Genomic DNA, 21,479 nt, shown 5'->3' with positions numbered 1-21,479 from the left:
TGGAGGGCGCATTGACCGTCCAACCCCCCCCCCCCAAACTGCCACATAACAAGCCCCTTCATCTGCCTTAACTCACTAATTAGTAACGCCCCTCCAGGGGGAAACAGTCAATATGGCACAACCCCCTCTAAAGAGGACAACACAGCTATAGCTGATGCTTAATGATTACTGCATTATTGTCGCTCACATTCAGCATCACACTGCCACATACAAACCAGTGGAGGCTGCTGAGGGGAGGGCGGAGCGAATGGAATGGCATCAAACACATGGAAACCACTCATTGCGTTCCAGCCATTACCCCGAGCCCGTCCTCCCCAATTACGGTGCCACCAACCTCCTGTGACCGACAGAGAAAAACACGTGAGGAGAAGCTCTATCGCGCTAACACACAAACTAGCATACACACTGCACAATTTGCAAAACACCAGTTCCACATAACTATATGGATACCTCAACTGAGATTCTGAGGTAGACCCACAAACCTCAACCTTGCAGGGGTGTGGTGGGCACTGGGCACAGTCCTTACCCTGGGCTGGTGAGAATGTTGCTGGGCACGGCTGCCGACCGGGACTGGCCTCATGGTGGGGGGCGAGGGCAAGGGGGCACCACGCAGCACTGCCAACCAGATACAGCGAGGCTCGGCGGCACTACAGTCCACTCCTATGGGATTCTGGAAGCACCACTCTGACCTAGTTGGTAGAGCAGGGTAAGGGGGCATAGCCGCAGGCATGGGGGCACAGAGATTACCCAACACGGGCCGACCCGATGCCAACATGGGCCACACACAGGAGGAGGCAAAGTCTTGACACTATCGCACAAACACGCTATTTTCCAGTAAATTACGCAGGTGTCACTGTAACACCCTACATCCTCTCTGGCCAAGTCATACTTCCATTGAGATGAACCAATCAGTGAAAGCAGAAGCCAAGAGGGCTGAGTAGCTCTTCAGATGGACCAAGATCATCCCTGAAAAGAAAAAGAAAATCCCAATAGTTCCAACCAACTCAGTTCAGTCTAGACCCCTGTTCTCCTCGGTGTTCCTCTCCATCCTGATGCTGGCACGTCCCCAGATACATGCCTTTAGTTCCACATCACAGTCTCAAACTCCTGACCTCCAAGGACGTGAAGGAGCTTTCCAAGGCACACACACGCACGCTGGGGGGGTGCGCGCATGCCGTGGTGAGGCGTCCTAGGCCCTGAAATTATATTAAAGACGTCCTGGAGAGCAGATGTACGCCAGAGTGGTAGCAGAGAGGACTAGTTTCCCTACAGACAGAAAGACTGACTGACTGACAGAGCGACTGACAGACTAACTGACAGTGCCTCTCCTCTCCCAGCACAGCAGTGTCCTGTCCAGTGGTGTTCAGCAGGACAGAAAGCCAGTGTCTGTCAACCCAACCTAACACACAAACTGTCACAGCTAGAGGGCTGGCTCCTCTGTCTCCTCTGTCCTCCCTTCTCCTCTCGCTCTCTCTCTTTCCCGCCCTCCCTGTCTCTCTCTTCCCGAATCTCTTTTTTTCCCCCTCCTTCTGTCAGCCTCCAGCTCGCTGTCCGGCTTCACTTCTACCAATTCATCCTTCGCTCCGTCTCTGTCCCTCGTTCACGCTCTCCCTCCTCTGGTCCCTCCTGTCTGCACTCTGCTCCATGTGATCCCTCACTCCACGGTCATTCCAATCTGTCACGCAAATTCCACTTTGAGAGAGCCAAAAACAGACACACACACACACACATCCAACATGTACACTGTGAACACTGAGGGCCGGGCCCCGACACTGTGCTCCACTCTTGAAGTCCGGATGGAGTTTAACTGTAGGCTGGTGATGTGGTCTGCCTAAATCCAACAGCAGGTCCCTGTGGCTCTGTCCTGCCCTGTGTGTGTACAGGGAGTTTAGTGGCGCTTGTGTATGTGTGAAAGAGACACAGACACAGTGACACAGCTATGATGCCAGCACTCAACTTCCACCCCTCCTCCACTCAGGGGCCCCCTCAAAAAAAAGTCAGATTTCAAACACAAAGAAAAGAGACAGAGCGCAACAGAATAAAACAGCTGCAATTGGACATCAATTTGACACTGCCCCCCCCCACACTAAGTCATGAATTCACACACAAACACTAAAACAAACAGTGACACACACAGCAGAGTTCTCACCAAACCTCCAGGGGTCCTGAGTTGCAGGCAGGTGACCATGGTGAGTCTGACAAAGCTACAGCTTCATGCCCTGATCCTCTCTGTAGAAACTCACTACATAGACCTGTTACAGGTGAGGTTAGACTGGTTTCACCTGCTGCCATACAGTAGGGCAAGCATCAACACGACCACAACAACGGAACACACACATGGTACACACACTCTCTAAAACACACACACACACACACCGTGCTCTCCAGACACACACAGAAAATACACTTTGCAGGCTCACCTAGTGTATGTTGAAATACAATAAACATCAGTGGAGGCTGGTGAGGGGGAGGACGGCTCATAATGACGGCTGGAACGGAGTGAATGGAATGGTATCAAACGCATGGAAACCATGTTTGATGTATTTGATACCATTACCACCTGTCCTCCCCAATTAAGGTGCCACCAACCTCCTGTGATAAACACCCACACAATACAACATGTGCAGACGTACAAACTGTACACAAACACACTACACAAAAGGGAATGCTCCTTCCACACACAGACACACACGTGGTCCATAGAGTCACACACGTGTATAAATACACTGCTGGGGTGTAATTATGCTCTCATGAAGACTCAAATCTTATAGGCTGTGGGCTGTGCTGTGACTGTGGGCTGTGACCGTGAGGGGTTGTGTTCAGCCTGTGGTCAGACCGGAGGTTTGGGTTCTGACAGACCTTCAAGCAGAACCCGCCCAGGACCGGACGGAGAGACACCAGGACCGGACGGAGAGACACCAGGACCGGACGGAGAGACACCAGGACCGGACGGAGAGAGACACCAGGACCGGACGGAGAGAGACACCAGGACCGGACGGAGAGAGACACCAGGACCGGACGGACAGAGACACCAGGACCGGACGGACAGAGACACCAGGACCGGACGGACAGAGACGGAGAGAGACACCAGGACCGGACGGAGAGAGACACCGGACCGGACGGAGAGACACCAGGACCGGACGGAGAGAGACACCAGGACCGGACGGAGAGAGACACCAGGACCGGACGGAGAGAGACACCAGGACCGGACGGAGAGAGACACCAGGACCGGACGGAGAGAGACACCAGGACCGGACGGAGAGACACCAGGACCGGACGGAGAAACACCAGGAGCAGATCACTCAGGGGGGACGTCCCATTCAGAAAAAGACCACAGCCAGATGGAAGCTTCAGAAGGGGACTGGCCTTGACAGGGGATACTGTGTGTATGACATCATAAGCTGGCACCCCCCTACGATGAGCCTACCTAGTTCAATCAATGAAAACGATCTGCTTATCACAAGTGCAGCATTGTGAGAGATTCATAATTTTGCCGTAGAGTTTTGCCAACAACAGACAAGCCCAATTGGGAACAAAAGATCACTGTCTCTCCCTCTCTCTAGTGACCTGTGACGATATTTACAAAAACAGGAGAAGGAGAAGCAGAAGCAAGCAACAGAAGAGCAGAGAGAAAAGGTGTTGAGTTACAGTTCACACGGAGGACAAAGTAGTCACACACCGTGCGCTGTCACAATACCACCGTTGCCACCAGTGACCCATGCTGGCCGCTGATTGGCGCACAGGTACACATTCCTGCTACGTTATGGTTGGATGAGGCCTAAACACCACCAGCGCATGAACATCCCGGGAGAAAGGGAACACCTGTATGCCTGTGGCTCGTCGTCTTCATTTCTTTCTTCATCGTAACCTCGCATTCGCCCCTAAAGCCCTTGAAGTCCTGAAATCAAAGAGTGTGAGATTCAAACGGCACACGCCGCTAATCTTTGGAGAGACGCCACACTGCTCGCCTCTTGCCCCCACCCTACAGCCGCCCCGGACCTTCGCCCTCCCTGCCATGGGCGCCAGAGAGAGAGAGAGAGAGCGAGAGAGAGAGAGAGAGAGAGCGAGAGAGAGCGAGAGAGAGAGCGAGAGAGAGAGAGCGAGAGAGAGAGAGAGAGAGAGAGAGTGAGAGTGAGAGAAAGAAAGCGGAGGGAGAGCCTGCTCACAGACAGATTAGTTGGTAGATAATATCCTTCATAGTGACGCCGACACCACCGGCCAGTAGATTAACTAACACAGCCCGATGGGGACACAGCCCGATGGGGAAACAGCCCGATGGGGACACAGCCCGATGGGGACACAGCCCGATGGGGACACAGCCCGATGGGGACACAGCCCGATGGGGACACAGCCCGATGGGGAAACAGCCCGATGGGGACACAGCCCGATGGGGACACAGCCCGATGGGGAAACAGCCCGATGGGGACAGCCCGATGGAGACACAGCCCGATGGAGACACAGCCCGATGGAGACACAGCCCGATGGAGACACAGCCCGATGGGGACACAGCCCGATGGGGACACAGCCCGATGGGGAAACAGCCCGATGGGGAAACAGCCCGATGGGGAAACAGCAGAGCAGGCCCACTCCCATTCTTCACTGACTGAGAACCACCAGCCAAAACAACCCTCATACACACAGCTAGCTGAGCAAGACATCAGGCAGGATCTATATCAGAGAGATGCAGGGGTATAAAGTACTTAAGTAAAAATACTTTACATTTTTGACAACTTTTACTTCACTACATTCCTAAAGAAATATTGCACTTTTTACTCCATACATTTCCCCTGACAACCCAAAGTACTTGTTACATTTTGAATGCTTAGCAGGACAGTAAAATTTTGAAATTCCCCCACTTATCAAGAGAACACGTGGTCATCCCTACTGCCTCTGTTCTGGAGGACTGACGAAACACAAATCGTGTGCCCCTGGCTACCCGTACATTTTAAAAACAAGAACATGGTGCCATCCGCTTTGCTTAATATAAGGAATTTGTATATAAGTATATTTAAAACAAATACTTTTAGTAGTATTTTACTGAGTGACTTTCACTATTAAAGAATCTATACTTTTACTCAAATATGACAATTGGGTACTTTTTCCACCACTGGAGAGATACATAAGGGACTCCAACTGTGTGTGTGTGTTTAATAAAAACTAGGCAAGTCAGTTAAGAACAAGTTCTTATTTACAATGATGGCCTTCTGAACAGTGGGTTCAGGGGCAGAACGACCTTGTCAGCTCGGGGATTTGATCTTGCAACCTTTCGGTAACTAGTCCAAAGCTCTAACCACTAACCTCCCTGCCGCCCCAACCATTGAGCTGTGTTAGAGAGAGAGTGAGTCGTTCAGTGTCAGTGAAAGAGATCAAACAAATGACTATGCGGGCAAAACAGGGGGATGTTTTCAGTAAACACAGACACCGAGACAAGAGTTTAACAAGAAGAAACTCGGGTCACTGAGGACAAGGTGGCTATGAAGGTGTGTGTGTGTGTGTGTGTTGAGAGGTTTTCCTCTAGGTCTATGTTTCCAGGTCAGAGTCATGGCCAAGCCCAGAGGAATCCACCACTCTACACAGCCTTCCACTGTCACTATAACTCCCTGTGTGTAGCTAGAGACACATACAGTAAGCACAGTGAAAACGAGAGAACGAGAGAGGCTGGGTAACTGGTGGACTCCGCCCATCAGTCCAGGAAACATTAGATAGCAGAACAGTCTAGACAGAGGACCATTACTCCCAGCAGTGGATCCTATGAAAAGCAGTGGATGGATAAAAAAGGACCGGTCTCTTTTAAGCAGGTTAATTTGAACTCTAATCTCCTGCAAATCCACGACACACAGAGGCCCAAAGACTGAGAGTTCACAGGGCGCAGTTACAGCTCTCTGGCCACTAGAGGGCAGACATAACATGCAGCTCAACAGCAGATGTGAGAACAGAGTGGAAACCCACACACAGTTAGTTTTACTGTAGTAGGATGGCTGTGTCATCACAGGGCTTTCAGTGCAGGGGATGGATGTGCTTGGAAAATATGGTGTTAGTCTGAAGGTGTGAGGTAATGTAAGCACTGGTCTACAGTCAGTTTTAGGTTCCCTTTCTAATGGTTATGGCTAGGGCTGGGACAGGGTACTCTGACGGGAGATCAGGGGTGAGGTCACACCTGTTGTGAGAAGGAAATAGTGGTACGAGGCCAGTGGCAGGTGGAGTTGGGGAAACAAGACTCTTACGTCTTCGTCCTCCTCACCTCTAACCCATCGACACAGCTGAGAGGAGCAGGGTGGTCCCTCCCTGCCTGGCCCTGTCTGACTGCATGACTGTCTGACTGACACAACACGCCCCATCTCTCCAACAGACGGGTAACAAACCAATTAGACCCACCTGACCCTCGACTTTTCCCACAGGAACGCAGACAGCACGTTATGGATGCATTCTACGTGTGTGTGTGTGTGTGTGTGTGTGTGTGTGTGTGTGTGTGTGTGTGTGGTGACCTCATGCTGTTCTAGTTGAACCATGTGAGATCATGTGAGTTCTAACCTGGGCCAACCCAGACTGATCCACACTCTCACAGACACATCCATCCGACCCGGATTCAAGCAATGACACATTCAGGCGCACACCACCACACGCACGCATTGGTGCATACAGTGATTACAGGGAACATGGCACTACTGGGGTGAGACACATAGCGGAAGATGATTGGCTGAGTGGAGAACTCAGAGAGAGCTGATTGGCTGAATGTGGATATCAGTGGGATACAAGGAGGTGGGTGTGTCCAATATATCCTTCAGTGAACATCCATGACCCCACTAATGCCCAAGGGGAACATGGGATACATGCGTCAGGCAGACAGCCTGAAACCTAGCAGGCCAGAGAGCGAGAGAGGGAGAGAAAGAGAGTTGATAGAGATTATAAATACGACTCATATTTATGTTGATTTCATTTCCCTACTCGCACATTGTTACAACACTGTACACATAGCCATAATATAACATTTGAAATGTCTCTATCGTTTTGAAACTTTTGTGAGTGTAATGTTTGCTGTTCAGTTCTGATATTTTTTTCACTTTGGTTTATTACCTATTCCACTTGCTTTGGCAATGTAAACATGTTTCCCAAGCCTATAAAGCCCTTTGAATGGAAGAGAGAGACCGATCGAGAGATCGAGAGAGAGATGTAAAGCAGAAACAAAAGATGGAGAAGTAGCAGGCAGATGGAGAGCAGAATGAGACAGATATCACACACACACACACACACACACATATCCCTAAATATGGATTTATCCTGTGGCTGGGTTTGTTAAGTATAGTCTTCAGTGTGGTCAGAATTCCTCCACTGGCTGTACTATACTGGAAAATGCCTGCATGAGGACTAGGGGTTGGAAGAGCTTGGAGGATGTGTGCTTTGATTGGGAAGACACACATCCACCCTATGGCAGGGGTTTTCAAACTGTTCTAGCCCAGGGCCCCCACCCAGCCAAACCAGTGACCCTGGGCCCCCGCCCAGCCAAACCAGTGACCCAGGGCCCCCCATCATATGTTAGCAAAAAAATAAATCACATATTTTCTTATCATCAGGTGAATGCTATTGGCAAGTAGAAGTAATCAACATTTAAAAAATGAATAGATTTGGTAGACAGTTTTATAAAGGAAGTGTAAACTCTAAACTAGCTAGAGAGGCATCTTGACAGTGTAGAGAAAATGTTGCTGTAGTAAAGCCATTTCGAAAACAAATTCAATTGAGATAAGAACATTCAGCAGTTCTGAAGCAAATTTCAAGCAATTCTACACTGTTTGGCATGGAGCTGAGAGACAATTTTACAGTTTTTAAAGCTAATTTCCTGCAATTCTATGCATTTTGCCATGGCTAATGCTGTGTTCCTCTGTTCAAACATTATAACAACATCTATGGCCATGCGCCCTGAATTTTAAATTCTCCCTGACTGTCTCGATTTAATTTGATTGTTTGGTCTCTAAGATGGTATTCTATCTGTTTTTCCATCCAGAAAATGACCACTTAGACTACCTGCCTAAGAATGTTTTATATAGAAAAAAAACCCCATGTAATTAGCTCCGATGACTGTACTTTCCTCCATATTTCATGGAGAGTTTGAAATTTTGCAATGAAGTCATTTGTCTACGTCCCCAGAGTCGGATAGCTTGCTAACGGTTCCTGTAGACTTCCGGTCATTGCGCTAACGCTAGCTAGCATTGGCACGTGAAGCTACCTCTAACTTCTCTTATACCGGACATAAAAATGGCACGATGGTATTCTGTTGCAGCAAGCATTCAAAAAAATACCCATAGGGTGCCACAGACCCCAGTTAGAAAACCCCTGCTTTAAGACACACCCACTGCACTTAAACGTGGTGTGCAGGTCTCACCCCCATGGAGCATTATCATTAGGTTTATGAATAATTAACTAGTATGAGCTGTTGGTACATGAAGGAGGATGGAGGTGGGGGGGTGGAAGACTGAGGTGAGAGACCCAGCCACATCAAACTTCTCCCTGGCTGTGCAGCACTTCAATGCCACCAAGGGAGTTCTGGTGCTCGTATAATCTGACTCCATGTTCTCATTAGTCATATACGCAGGCAGGCAGGCAGGCAGGCAGGCAGGCAGGCAGACAGACAGAGACAGGACACACACGCAGACAGACAGAGAGACAGACAGAAAGACAGACAGAGAGAGAGACAGAGAGAGAGACAGAGAGACAGGACACACATGCAGACAGACAGAGAGAGAAAGAAGAGAGAGACAGAGAGAGACAAAGAGAGGGGAGATGATATGAGAATTTCATTCTCCCTTTACAACCCTCCTGGGCTTTCCTGTCTCATTCTTCCTTTTCTCCCTCCCTCCCTCCCTCTCTCCCTCCCTCCGTCTCTCTCTCTCTGTCCATCTCCCCAACAACTACCACACACTAAGTGGAGAGAGACTGATACACTTCAGCCTACTGGTTCCTCATTTGAAGCCTTTGGTTATGAGGAGAGTTTGGTCATGTTCACTGAGACAATCGCATCTAAGAGATGAAGGGGTAACTGGAAAGGCACGAGACGGGACGTGTCCAAATTGACCTGTTTTTACTCAACTGTGAAATTATTCTGCTCTAAAAATACACCCATGTTCTGAGCATATATTTTTTTTCTCGTTCTGTTCCTCTCGGTGCTCTTGTTGTTCCACTTGAGTACAGCAGCTGCTCTTCTTGTGGTCGCCGTCGACAACGTTGCAAACCCCTGCCCATCACCGCTGTGCCCATCTCGCCTGACGACCATCCACATCACTTCTTGCTACTACACCTCTGGAGGACATCAATCTCGGGAGTGTGCAACGGTGACAGGCACAATGACAATTCTCCACCCCACCACCATCAATAACATTACATCTACCAACTGACTCTCCCATCAATAAGTCTACAGGTCATTCTCTTCCAGAACCCTTCCACCACTAGAGTCTACATCTAGTAGTGTCTGTCAGAAGGTTGCTGTGAAAGGCAGCGGCTGGGTCTCGTCAGGTACAGAACCTCGTCTTGATTATGTCCCAACATTATCATCCATCTCCCTGTGTGTATTCCATGTAGCATGTAACTTAGGAACGACAACATCTGGCAGAGAGCTACTCCCCCCCCCCCAACCACAACCACTGGGAGCAATCAGAGCATCACGATTGGCCTCCGCTGCAATCACAGCCCCCCACCCCCTCCTTTTCCCCCCCTTTCTTTCTTTCTCTCTCTCTCACTCTTTTTTCCAGTGTGTTTTCAGAAGTAGAGTGAAGCTCTGGAAGCCACAGGGTTTCAGCTGGCCGTGCCCCCTCCAACCCCCTCTGTGCCCCCTCCAACCCCCCTCTGTGCCCCCTCCAACCCCCTCTGTGCCCCCTCCAACCCCCTCTGTGCCCCCTCCAACCCCCTCTGTGCCCCCTCCAACCCCTCTGTGCCCCTCCAACCCCCTCTGTGCCCCCTCCAACCCCCTCTGTGCCCCCTCCAACCCCCTCTGTGCCCCTCCCTCAGGCCCCGGCTGTCAGTATATTCAGCCGATCTGAGCCTCTATGTAATTAACAGATGAAAATGATAACTTTGGGCCGGGGATGATGTTTCTGTTTCCCTCCGGGGCATGGGCAGAGACTGAAACTGGACCCGCCTGGCTCAGCACGGAGCCACACCGGGCAGTGGGCCAAAGGCATGGTGCGTGATGGAGCCAGCATTGAGCCAAGATGGAGGAGGACTCGCACCGATGGATGGAGTGTATAATACTCGGAGCCAGGCAGGGTCTGAATGTTAATAATACAGTCAAGTTAGATGGTCAATCACACCACACTGGAGTTTCCATTTGAAGTCAGATGGCTTTTACATTCCTACCACGATCCAAAGACTGGAGGAGAATGATGGAGGAGAAAGATGGAGGAGAGGAGTTCATTGTCATTACTGTACACACAGGAAGACATATATCCAACACACACACACACTCATACACACAGTGTGAGCAGAGTGTGAGTGTGAGCACCGTTTCTAGGTGGGAAAAAGGCCTATGTTCACATTTGTTACCTCTCACTCTCCTTTCTCTCACTCTCTCATTAACATATACAGTTGACGTTTATATACACCTTAGCCAAATACATTTAAACTCAGTTTTTCACAATTCCTGACATTTAATCCTAGTAAAAATTCTCCGTCTTAGGTCAGTTAGGATCACCACTTTATTTTAAGAATGTGAAATATCAGAGATAATTATTTATTTCAGCTTTAATTTCTTTCATCATATTCCCAGTGGGTCAGAAGTTTACATACACTCAATTAGTATTTGGTAGCATTGCCTTTCAATTGTTTAACTTGGGTCAAACGTTTTGAGTAGCATTCCGCAAGCTTCCAACAATAAGTTTTGTGAATTTTGGCCCATTCCTCCTGACAGAGCTGGTGTAACTGAGTCGGGTTTGTAGGCCTCCTTGCTCGCACACGCTTTTTCGGTTCTGCCCAAAAATGTTCTAGAAGTTTGAGGTCAGGGCTTTGTGATGGCCACTCCAATACCTTGACTTTGTTGTCTTTAAGCCATTTTGCCACAACTTTGGAAGTATGCTTGGGGTCATTGTCCATTTTGAAGACCCATTTGCAACCAAGTTTTAACTTCCTGACTGATGTCTTGAGATGTTGCTTCAATATATCCACATGATTTTCCTCCCTCATGACGCCATCTATTTTGTGAAGTGCACAAGTCCCTCCTGCAGCAAAGCACCCCCATGCTTCACGGTTGGGATGGTGTTCTTCGGCTTGCAAGCCTCCCCCTTTTCCTCCAAATATAACGATGGTCACAATGGGCAAACAGTTCTATTTTTGTTTCTTGAGACCAATAGACATTTCCCCCCAAAACTACGATCTTTGTCCCCATGTGCAGTTGCAAACCGTAGTCTGGCTTTTTTATATGGCGGTTTTGGAGCAGTGGCTTCTTCCTTTCTGAGCGGCCTTTCAGGTCATGTCGATATAGGACTCTGTTTACTGTGGATATAGATACTTTTGTACCGGTTTCCTCCAGCATCTTCACAAGGTCCTTTGCTGTTGTTCTGGGATTGATTTGCACTTTTCATCTCTAGGAGACAAAACGCGTCTCGTTCCTGAGCGGTATGACAGCTGCGTGGTCCCGTGGTGTTTATACTTACGTACTATTGTTTGTACAGATGATCGTATTACCTGCAGGCATTTGAAAATGCTCCCAAGGATGAACCAGACTTGTGGTCTTGGCTGATTTCTTTTGATTTCCCCATGATGTCAAGCAAAGAGGCACTGAGTTTGAAGGAAGGCCTTGAAATACATCCACATGTACACCTCCAATTGACTCAAATGATGTTAATTAGTCTATCAGAAGCTTCTAAAGCCATGATATCATTTTCTGGAATTTTCCAAGCTGTTTAAAGGCACAGTCAACTTAGTGTATGTAAACTTCTGACCCACTGGAATTGTGATACAGTGAATTACAAATGAAATAATCTGTCTGTAAACAATTGTTGGAAAAATTGCTTGTGTCATGCTCAAAGTAGATGTTAACAAACTATAGTTTTGGTAAGTCGGTTAGGACAAGAAATTTGTGGAGTGGTTGAAAAACGAGTTTTAATGACTCCAACCTAAGTGTATGTAAACTTCCGACTTCAACTGTATCTCTCTGTCTCTTTTTACCATACCCAATCCTCCCATCTCTCCCAGTCTCTTTCTACCATACCCAATCCTCCCATCTCTCCCAGTCTCTTTCTACCATACCCAATCCTCCCATCTCTCCCAGTCTCTTTCTACCATACCCAATCCTCCCATCTCTCCCAGTTCTGTTTTTCATTCACTGCTCCAGTCTCTTTCTACCATATCCAATCCTCCCATCTCTCCCAGTCTCTTTCTACCATATCCAATCCTCCCATCTCTCCCAGTTCTGTTTTTCATTCACTGCTCCAGTCCACACATTCTCTCTATCAGCGCTTAAGAGTCAGTGAACTCTCTCTCTGCTGGAGTGGAGGACAACCTCCTAGGGAGTGTGGGACAGCAACAACAGCACAGCACCCAGCCAACGAACAGAACAGAACACACCACTAAACTTGAACAACTCGCTGCCCTTTTCTCTTCACAAGGCTTTTCCCCATTCAACATTCTGTTCCCTCGCTCTCTAATTAAGTGACCCGTCAACATATCTGCCAAAACTCAGAGCTGGAGTTTCATTGTCGTTCACAAGAGACCCCACAGCAGACCAAGGGAGAAGAAAGCAGAGACCAGGGCAACCAGAACTACAAGGAACGTGGTCGTGCTACGCTGTGCTAGTCTGGACTTGAGCTGCTGCTGCTCCCACTACCCACACTGTACACTGGGATAAGGCGATGCAGAGATGACACAGAGGATTCGGGGCTCTGCCCCCCTGATCCAGCGTCTGATCCAGCCGTGCCCTATCCTCCACTGGCACAGAGATGACACCCAGATAGGTCCTTCTCCCTGAGTATGTTTTGAAAAATGGCAGGATAACCTCTCCTCGTCCTCACTATCGTCTCATCTTCAGTAGAGCGGCACACTCCTTCCTGTTGATAGAAGGAACGCTGTACAGCCCAGCCAGCCGTGCATGCGTGTGTGCGTGTGTGTTCTAGACCAGTACACACACCCCCTGCTGGTTCTATATGCCACAGGCTCTGCCTTATATTTCCATTTGTAATTTGATGAGATACATATGCCAGGCCTGATGGCCATTCTGTGTCTTTAGCCTCTGTCACTGTGTGTTAGTGGCCTTTCCTGCATGCCATAGAAGAGCTTAGCTGTGGGTAGAAGATGGAGGCTGGCATAGACTCAGAGAGACGGGTGCCTCGAGCAGTATGCCCCTCCATACCATGAGAGTCTATGTTCTACACAGCAGACAAAGGTCAGATACAAGACACTCAAGTCAATTCAATTCAAGGGGCTTTATTGGCATGGGAAACATATGTTTACATTGCAAAAGCAAGTGAAATAGATAATAAACAAAAGTGAAATAAACAAAGCAGAATTAACAGTTGACATTACACCAAAAGAATAAAGACATTTAAAATGTTTTATTATGGCTATATACAGTGTTGTAACAATGTGCAAATAGTTCAAATAAATAAACATAAATATGGGTTGTATTTACAATGGTGTTTGTCTTCACTGGTTGCCCTTTTCTTGTGGCAACAGGTCACAAATCTTGCTGCTGTGATGGCACACTGTGGTATTTCACCCAGTAGATATGGGAGTTTATCTGTGGTCTGTGTAATCTGAGGGAAATATGTCTCTCGAATAGAGGTCGACCGATAAATCGGAATGGCTGATTAATTAGGGCCGATTTAAAGTTTTCATAACAATCGGAAATCTGTTTGTGGGCGCCGATTTGCCGATTTTATATATATATATCTTTATTTAACTAGGCAAATCAGTTAAGAACACATTCTTATTTTCAATGACGCGCCCTAGGAACGGTGGGTTAACTGTCTCGTTCAGGGGCAGAATGACCGATTTTCATCTTGTCAGCTCGGGGGATCCAATCTTGCAACCTTACAGTTAACTAGTCCAATGCAATAATGACCTGCCTCTCTCTCGTTGCACTCCACAAGGAGACTGCCTGTTACGCAAATGCAGTAAGCCAAGGTAAGTTGCTAGATAGCATTAAACTTATCTTATAAAAAACAATCAATCATAATCACTAGTTAACTACACATGGTTGATGATATTACTAGATATTATCTAGCGTGTCCTGTGTTGCATATTATCTGACTGAGCATACAAGTATCTAAGTATCTGACTGAGCGGTGGTAGGCAGAATCAGGCGCGTAAACATTCATTCAAACAGCACTTTTGTGCGTTTTTCCAGCAGCTCTTCGTTGTGCGTCAAGCATTGCGCTGTTTATGACTTCAAGCCTATCAACTCCCTAGATGAGGCTGGTGTAACCGAAGTAAAATGGCTAGCTAGTTAGCGCGCGCTAATAGCGTTTCAAACGTCACTCACTCTGAGCCTTGGGGTGGTTGTTCCCCTTGCTCTGCATGGGTAACGCTGCTTCGATGGTGGCTGTTGTCATTGTGTTGCTGGTTCGAGCCCAGGGAGGAGCGAGGAGAGGGACGGAAGCTATACTGTTACACTGGCAATACTGAAGGGCCTATAAGAACATCCAATAGTCAAAGGTTAATGATATACAAATGGTATAGAGGGAAATAGTCCTATAATTCCTATAATAACTACAACCTAAAACTTCTTACCTTGGAATATTGAAGAATCATGTTAAAGGAACCACCAGCTTTCATATGTTTTCATGTTCTGAGCAAGGAACTTAAACGTTAGCTTTCTTACATGGCACATATTGCACTTTTACTTTCTTCTCCAACACTTTGTTTTTGCATTATTTAAACCAAATTGAACATGTTTCATTATTTACTTGATGCTAAATTGATTTTATTGATGTATTATATTTTAATTTAATAAGTGTTCATTCAGTATTGTTGTAATTGACATTATTACAAATACATTTTTTTTTTAAATTGGCCGATTAATCGGTATTGGCTTTTTTTTGGTCCTCCAATTATCGGTATCGGTGTTGAAAAATCATAATCGGTCGACCTCTATTCTCTAACATGTTCATCTATTGGGCAGGAGGTTAGGGAGTGCAGCTCAGTTTCCACCTCATTTTGTGGGCAGTGTGCACATAGCCTGCCTTCTCGAGAGCCATGTCTGTCTACGGCGGCCTTTCTCAATAGCAAGGCTATGCTCACTGAGTCTGTACATAGTCAAAGCTTTCCTTAAGTTTGGGTCAGTCACAGTGGTCAGGTATTCTGCCACTGTGTACTCTCTGTTTAGGGCCAAATAGCATGCTAGTTTGCAATGTGTAAAGTAATTATCTTTTTGTTTTCTCATGATTTGGTTGGGTGTAATTGTGTTGCTGTCCTGGGGCTCTGTGGGGTCTGTTTGTGTATGTGAACAGAGCCCCAAGACCAGCTTGCTTCGGGGACACTTCTCCAGGTTCATCTCTCTGTAGGTGATGGCTTTGTTATGGAAGGTTTGGGAATCGCTTCCTTTTAGGTGGTTGTAGAAATTAACGTCTCTTTTCTGGATTTTGATAATTAGCGGGTATCGGCCTAATTCTGCTCTGCGTGCATTATTTGGTGTCTCAATTTGGTCTCTCACACTTTCACTCACTCACTCACAGTAACCTTAGCTCTGACACCATCTCAAATGTAATAATTGAAGACCATGTGTGTGCGACACACAGTTCTAACAGAGCATGAGAGAGAGAGAGAGAGAGAGAGAGAGAGAGTCCGATGCATAGCATTCAGTCTGTTTTAGAAGAGCTCTGTCTGCCAAACAGACAGAATACTGTACAGCTCCAAAATTCAAGCTAAGTTACATCTCAACACTGAGAATAGAAGAGAAAGATGGAATACAGTCGACAACATCCACCGAAAAGACCATTTAGAATGTGACAACTGAGCCCTTTAGAAGAGACTTGCCAGGGCTACACAAACACAGACATCAAGTTGAAAAATGTGGGCATTTAGAGATGACCAAATAAGGCAGTACAGAGGAGATCAAAGTCGACGGTTTGAGTGTGGCTCTGTAAGTCCAATCATAGAGAAAGAGAGAGAGACAGAGAGAGAGGAGGAGAGAGAAGAGAGCGAGAGCGAGAGGAGAGGAGAGAGAGAAATGAGAGAGAGAGAGAGAGAGAGGAGAGAGAAGAGCGAGAGAAGGGAGAGGAGAGAGAAAAGAGAGGAGAGAGGATAGAAAGGAGAGAGAAAGGAGAGAGAAAGGAGAGAGAGGGAGAGAGAGGGAGAGAGAAAGGAGAGAGAGAGGAGAGAAAAGAGAGAAGAGAGAAAAGAGGAGAGAGAGGGAAGAGAGAGGAGTGGGAAAAGAGAGGGAGAAGAGAGAGACGAGAGAGAGGAGAGGGAGAGAAGAGGAGAGAGAGAGAGAGAGAGAGAGAAAGGAGAAGGGAGAGAGAAAGGAGAGAGAGAGAGAGAGAGAGAGAGGAGAGAGGGAAAGAGAGAGGGAGAGAGAGAGAGAGAGAAAAGAGAGAGAGAGAAAAGAGAGGAGAGAGAGAGGGAGAAGAGAGAGACGAGAGAGAGGAGAGGGAGAGAAGAGAGAGAAAGGAGAGAAAGAGGAGAGAGAAGAGAGCGAGAGGAGACAGAGAGAGAGAGAGGAGACAGAAGAGAGAGAGGGGAGAGCGAGAGAAGGGAGAAGAGAGAGGAGAGAGAGGAGAGAGAAGAGAGAGAGGAGAGAAAGAGAAGAGGAGAGAAAGAGAAGAGAGAGAGGAGAGGAGAGAAAGTGAGAAGAGAGAGAGAGAGGAGTACATTGCCTGCCTTCCTGGAAGGCTCTCCTATCCTCCCTAACACAGGCAACCAGCCCAGCTCAGTACGCTATCTCTGCCCAGCCTCCTTATCACCTCATCAGCCTGCCTGCCTTGTTATTGTTTATTTCACTTTTGTATATTATCTACTTCACTTGCTTTGGCAACGTTAACAGATGTTTCCCATGCCAATAAAGCCCCTTGAATTGAAAGAGAGACAGAGAGAAAGTGTATGAGCATGTTCTGTGTTTGCACACGCACAGTATGTAAGTATGTCCTGCAGCAGTGCTGTGTGTGTGTGTGTGTGTGTGTTAGAGCCTGACCAATGGATGAAATGCTGATTGGGGTCAGTGGGTCCACTAGCCGTGAGGAAATCAGTCCCACGGACAGAGAGTAATTCACTGCCTACTGCTTATCACTGCCTACTGCTCATCCAGGAGGATCCTCCCTGATCCGTGTGGTACACAAACTTCCCATTCAGAAAACTACTACCGGAAGGTCTTCTACCTGACAGTTATGGGACACACTGGGAGGGTTGTTTCTGGTCACTGAAAATGTGGGACTAACAAGACCTCTGGGTCACGACATTATAGAATATATGCCATTTAGCAGAAACTTAAGAGTTTTCCGTATGGTTGGCCCCAGGAAAACCGAACCCACAATGCTGGTGTTGCAAGCGCAACGCTCTACCAACTAAGCCATTCCAGGACCCACCACACTTTGAGCCGTGTGTGTGTTTTATTTCCAGTAGGTGTAGCAGGGAAAGAGGTGGTAAGGTGCATGCTATGCTACTGGGTAATAGAGGGGCTGCAGCTCTCATTTTCCTTCTCAATTTGTTGAGATGAATCGGTCTGTCACTCACCTATCATTCTCTTTCTCTCTGACTCACCAAGTCTCCCTCTCCTCCCTCCCTCTGTTCTTCTCTCCCTGTCTGTGTTCCACACATTCCTGAGAATACCCTGCTGTTCACAAAAGGATGAGTAGGCAATGTGCTCCCACATCTGACAGGAGCATGGAGACAGAGCACCACTCAGCCACACACACACACACACACACACACACACACACGAATTCCCGGAGTATATACCCATCGTATGCACATAATTAAAACAACAAATACACAACGGTCTCGCTCTCATCTCACTCACAAACGGTATTCTGTTATCACATTTGCACCACCAAACAAAATCTGGATTTTTTTTTGATTCATAGATCATGGATATGAATATGCATATGGACACACCCAAAACATCTGTATACATAATCTGACTGGGAGGGGGGTACTCAAAGGCCTCCCTTACTTAACACCCTGGCCTCTGCTGGACCCAGTGACAGGGGTCTCCTCCTGCCTCCTTACCCTCTCTTTATTGGGGGCCAAGTGTGTGACGAGGGGACTCTAGCCTCTGAACCCTGTGTGGGCCCCGCCCCCTCAAACAGATAGTTTGAGGGGGCGGGGCCCGTTATCTAGTCAGAAAGACAGAGTCAAGGCTGCATAGCAGAACAAGACGTGACCGGGCCCCAATTCCTTATTTGAGAGCCCTCCACAACAACAGTCAGAGAGACACACTCACATGTTTTCTTGTACAAGAAGATCACACTTGAAACACACACACACACACACACACACAAGGGGACACTAAAAGGCCAGACTATCAAATTAGCCCTGCTCCGCTACTGAGAGAGAGCCTTTGTTTTGCCACTAAACCACTACACGCCTGACCATCAGATGCCACATAAAATAGAGACAGAGGTTCTGTCCCTTGCTGCCCAACTTATCTGGCCCTCCACCCAGCATAGGGGAAGGAGAATCCACTGTGGAACTGTCACTATTTTGGGCAGGAAATCATTAAGGACAGCTAAGATAACAGGACCCCCATTTCTCCCAGAGGGTTTCCCTGAAAGTGCTCCTTACGGGAAGAGTGTGTGTGTGTGTGTGAGTTTGTGTGTGTGTGAGAGAGAGAAAGGAGAGAATCTATACACAACCATTAGCAGTGGGAGTACAGTATGCCAGTCTGAGCTGCGCTGCATAGCTGCATTAAAAGGTGCCACACCCCTTGTTGCCATGGAAAACAAGGTCAACGATAGCAGGTTCTTTTTTCAGCTTGAAATCTTGTTTTGGAGGCAGCTCTGCAGAGTAGTCACTAGCTAGCACAGCAGCAAAGTCATAAAATCTGATATTAAACTGAACCATAACTTTAACCACACTGCTAACCATAATTCCTAACACTAAATTAAGACCAAAAAGCTACATTTATGTTTTAATACATTTTTACAAAATAGCCAATTTTGAGGTGTCCATCTAAGGGGAAATCGCTCAGTTCTGCCTCCAGGTCAACATTCATGACAATAAACATCAACCTACTCAATGATGATGACTTCTCTCATTCTAGATGTTTACACAGGCTATATACTGAAGATATGCACAAGTTCGACAGGAGAACTCAAGAAGCAAAATGGCAGTTGAGAAGACATTTCAGAAGTCAGGCTACGAAAAGTAGAGTAAATGGTGTGTGTGTGTGTGTGTGTGTGTGTGTGTGTGACCAGTGAGGGCAGTATCCATAATGCTCCAGCAGTGTCAACCAGTGTGTACTAAGTTCATACTGTACTGTGAGGTTTGATCAGTGGGGCAAAACATTCAAAGCATTGCAGATTGAGATGTACTGGACGACAACAGTCAGGCTTCCTGGACGACAACAGACAGACGTGCTGGACGACAACAGACAGACGTGCTGGACGACAACAGACAGACGTGCTGGACGACAACAGACAGACGTGCTGGACGACAACAGACAGACGTGCTGGACGACAACAGACAGGCGTGCTGGACGACAACAGACAGACGTGCTGGACGACAACAGACAGACGTGCTGGACGACAACAGACAGACGTGCTGGACGACAACAGACAGACGTGCTGGACGACAACAGTGACGTGCTGGATGACAACAGACAGACGTGCTGGACGACAACAGACAGACGTGCTGGACGACAACAGACAGACGTGCTGGACGACAACAGACAGGCGTGCTGGACGACAACAGACACGCAAATGTGAAAGTTGCACGGATGCCTGGACTGGAACGCTACATTGAAACATGGAGCGGATCTCATTTCTAACTTCAGACTTTAGCTGTGTGGCATGAGACCTGTGATAGGAATGCTTAGCGACATTTTAGCCATGGATAGCGTAAAAGACGTAGCTAGACGCTAGTGAAGCATTCAAAACAACAGCATCTCTCTCTCCCATGCTCTTCAATTCAGGTTCCCCCCTATCACTGTCACCACATCAGGCGTAGAAACAATACCTCCCACAGAGCCTAGGCCTGCAGCAGTACACATACATCTGTGTTTTGGAGAACGTGCCGAAGGAACGACTAGGAGTCTGTGTGTGGATGTACACATGCTAGAGTGAGTCTATAGTTTTAGTACACCGTGTGCACCTGTGGTTCAGTACGTGTCTGGGTGATTAAAGTATCTACATACCCTCACCCACTCTCCCAGGGAAGGTTAATGATTGTAGAGGTGAGGTGTGAGTGTGTGCAGTGCAGTGCCGTGGTACGCAGCTGCTGTCTGCCGTAGAGGCCTTGAGGAATGCCCGAGGGGCGGTGTGCTGGTGTTAAGGTGTGAGGAGTCGTCGTAGCCGCGTTAATGGACTCACACAAGCCACTCTGGAACACTGAGTTTATTCTCTCTCTCTCTCTCTCTCTCTCTCTCTCTCTCTCTCTCTCTCTCTCTCTCTCTCTCTCTCTCTCTCTCTCTCTCTCTCTCTCTCTCTCTCTCTCTCTCTCTCTCTCTCTCTCTCTCTCTCTCTCTCTCTCTCTCTCTCTCTCTCTCTCTCTCTCTCTCTCTCTCTCTCTCTCTCTCTCTCTCTCTCTCTCTCTCTCTCTCTCTCTCTCTCTCTCTCTCTCTCTCTCTCTCTCTCCTTAAAGTACATATTTTCTGGGTTGGATTTAACTGGACCTTTTGAATGGTACCCACAAGAACACATGCATAACCCATACACTGTGTTCATAAGCAATACATAATGCTTATGTCTACAACCTGTATGTCTTGATGTAACATTTTCCTAGGTGGTGAAGGCATCTGCTAAGAATCACGCAGGACAGTGGTTTTTCCTCTGCAGCCTCACGCACAACACTTTTGATCCTGAGAAACTGCCCTGGCCAGGAAATGATCCCGGAACAGCTGAAACGCGACTGATCTAGGATCAGCTGAATCGCATGCCTCTGGGGTCTGAGGTCTGGGACCTGACTGATCTAGGATCAGCTGAATCGGCAGGCCCATTTGAGCACCGTAGTTTGATGCTCTACCCGTGTGCAAAAGAGAGAGGGGCTTTTAAAGAAGATTTTTTACAGATACTTCAGTAACACTTTACTTTATACATCTTTAATAAACAGTGAGAACATAGTGGTTAAAAGATTGTTACGTCGATGGTTATCAAATAGTGAGCGTACACACACCATAATGGAAAGTGATCCTCAGATACATATAAGAAAGGAAGAAAGCATATGCCTGACTGACAGGCACAGAACCCAATGGGAACTACATGCTCCTGTAACACAAGGGCAGCTGCATCATTGATTGGCTTAGCAGCAGAGATGATTTTCAGAACTCTCATATTTCCTATCGATAAAATGTATGCATCACATGACGCAACACGCTCTGGATCTTACTGGGCCAGCCTCCGCCCCACCCA

At 47.5% G+C, this 21,479-nt stretch overlaps 1 protein-coding gene across 7 annotated transcripts in view; it reads right to left on the bottom strand.

The window, feature by feature from the left end:
- Window positions 1-21,479, bottom strand: part of LOC135555763 (rho GTPase-activating protein 23-like) — a 117,465-nt gene that overhangs the window by 47,463 nt on the left and 48,523 nt on the right. For 4 of the 7 annotated variants that reach the window (XM_064988474.1, XM_064988475.1, XM_064988476.1 and 1 more), the window contains exon 1: window positions 527-1,909. The exons of 2 other annotated variants lie outside the window; for them this stretch is intronic. In XM_064988474.1, coding sequence (XP_064844546.1) covers window positions 527-775 — 249 coding nt within the window. In that variant the 5' untranslated portion in view covers window positions 776-1,909. Of the gene's footprint in view, window positions 1-526; window positions 1,910-2,149; window positions 2,254-21,479 lie in introns of those variants that run through there. One more of the 7 variants, XM_064988479.1, reaches the window with a different exon arrangement.

The sequence above is a fragment of the Oncorhynchus masou genome, chromosome 15 (assembly GCF_036934945.1).
Source record: "Oncorhynchus masou masou isolate Uvic2021 chromosome 15, UVic_Omas_1.1, whole genome shotgun sequence".
Classification (NCBI taxonomy): Eukaryota; Metazoa; Chordata; class Actinopteri; order Salmoniformes; family Salmonidae; genus Oncorhynchus; species Oncorhynchus masou.
This window is presented reverse-complemented; position numbering and strand designations above follow the sequence as displayed.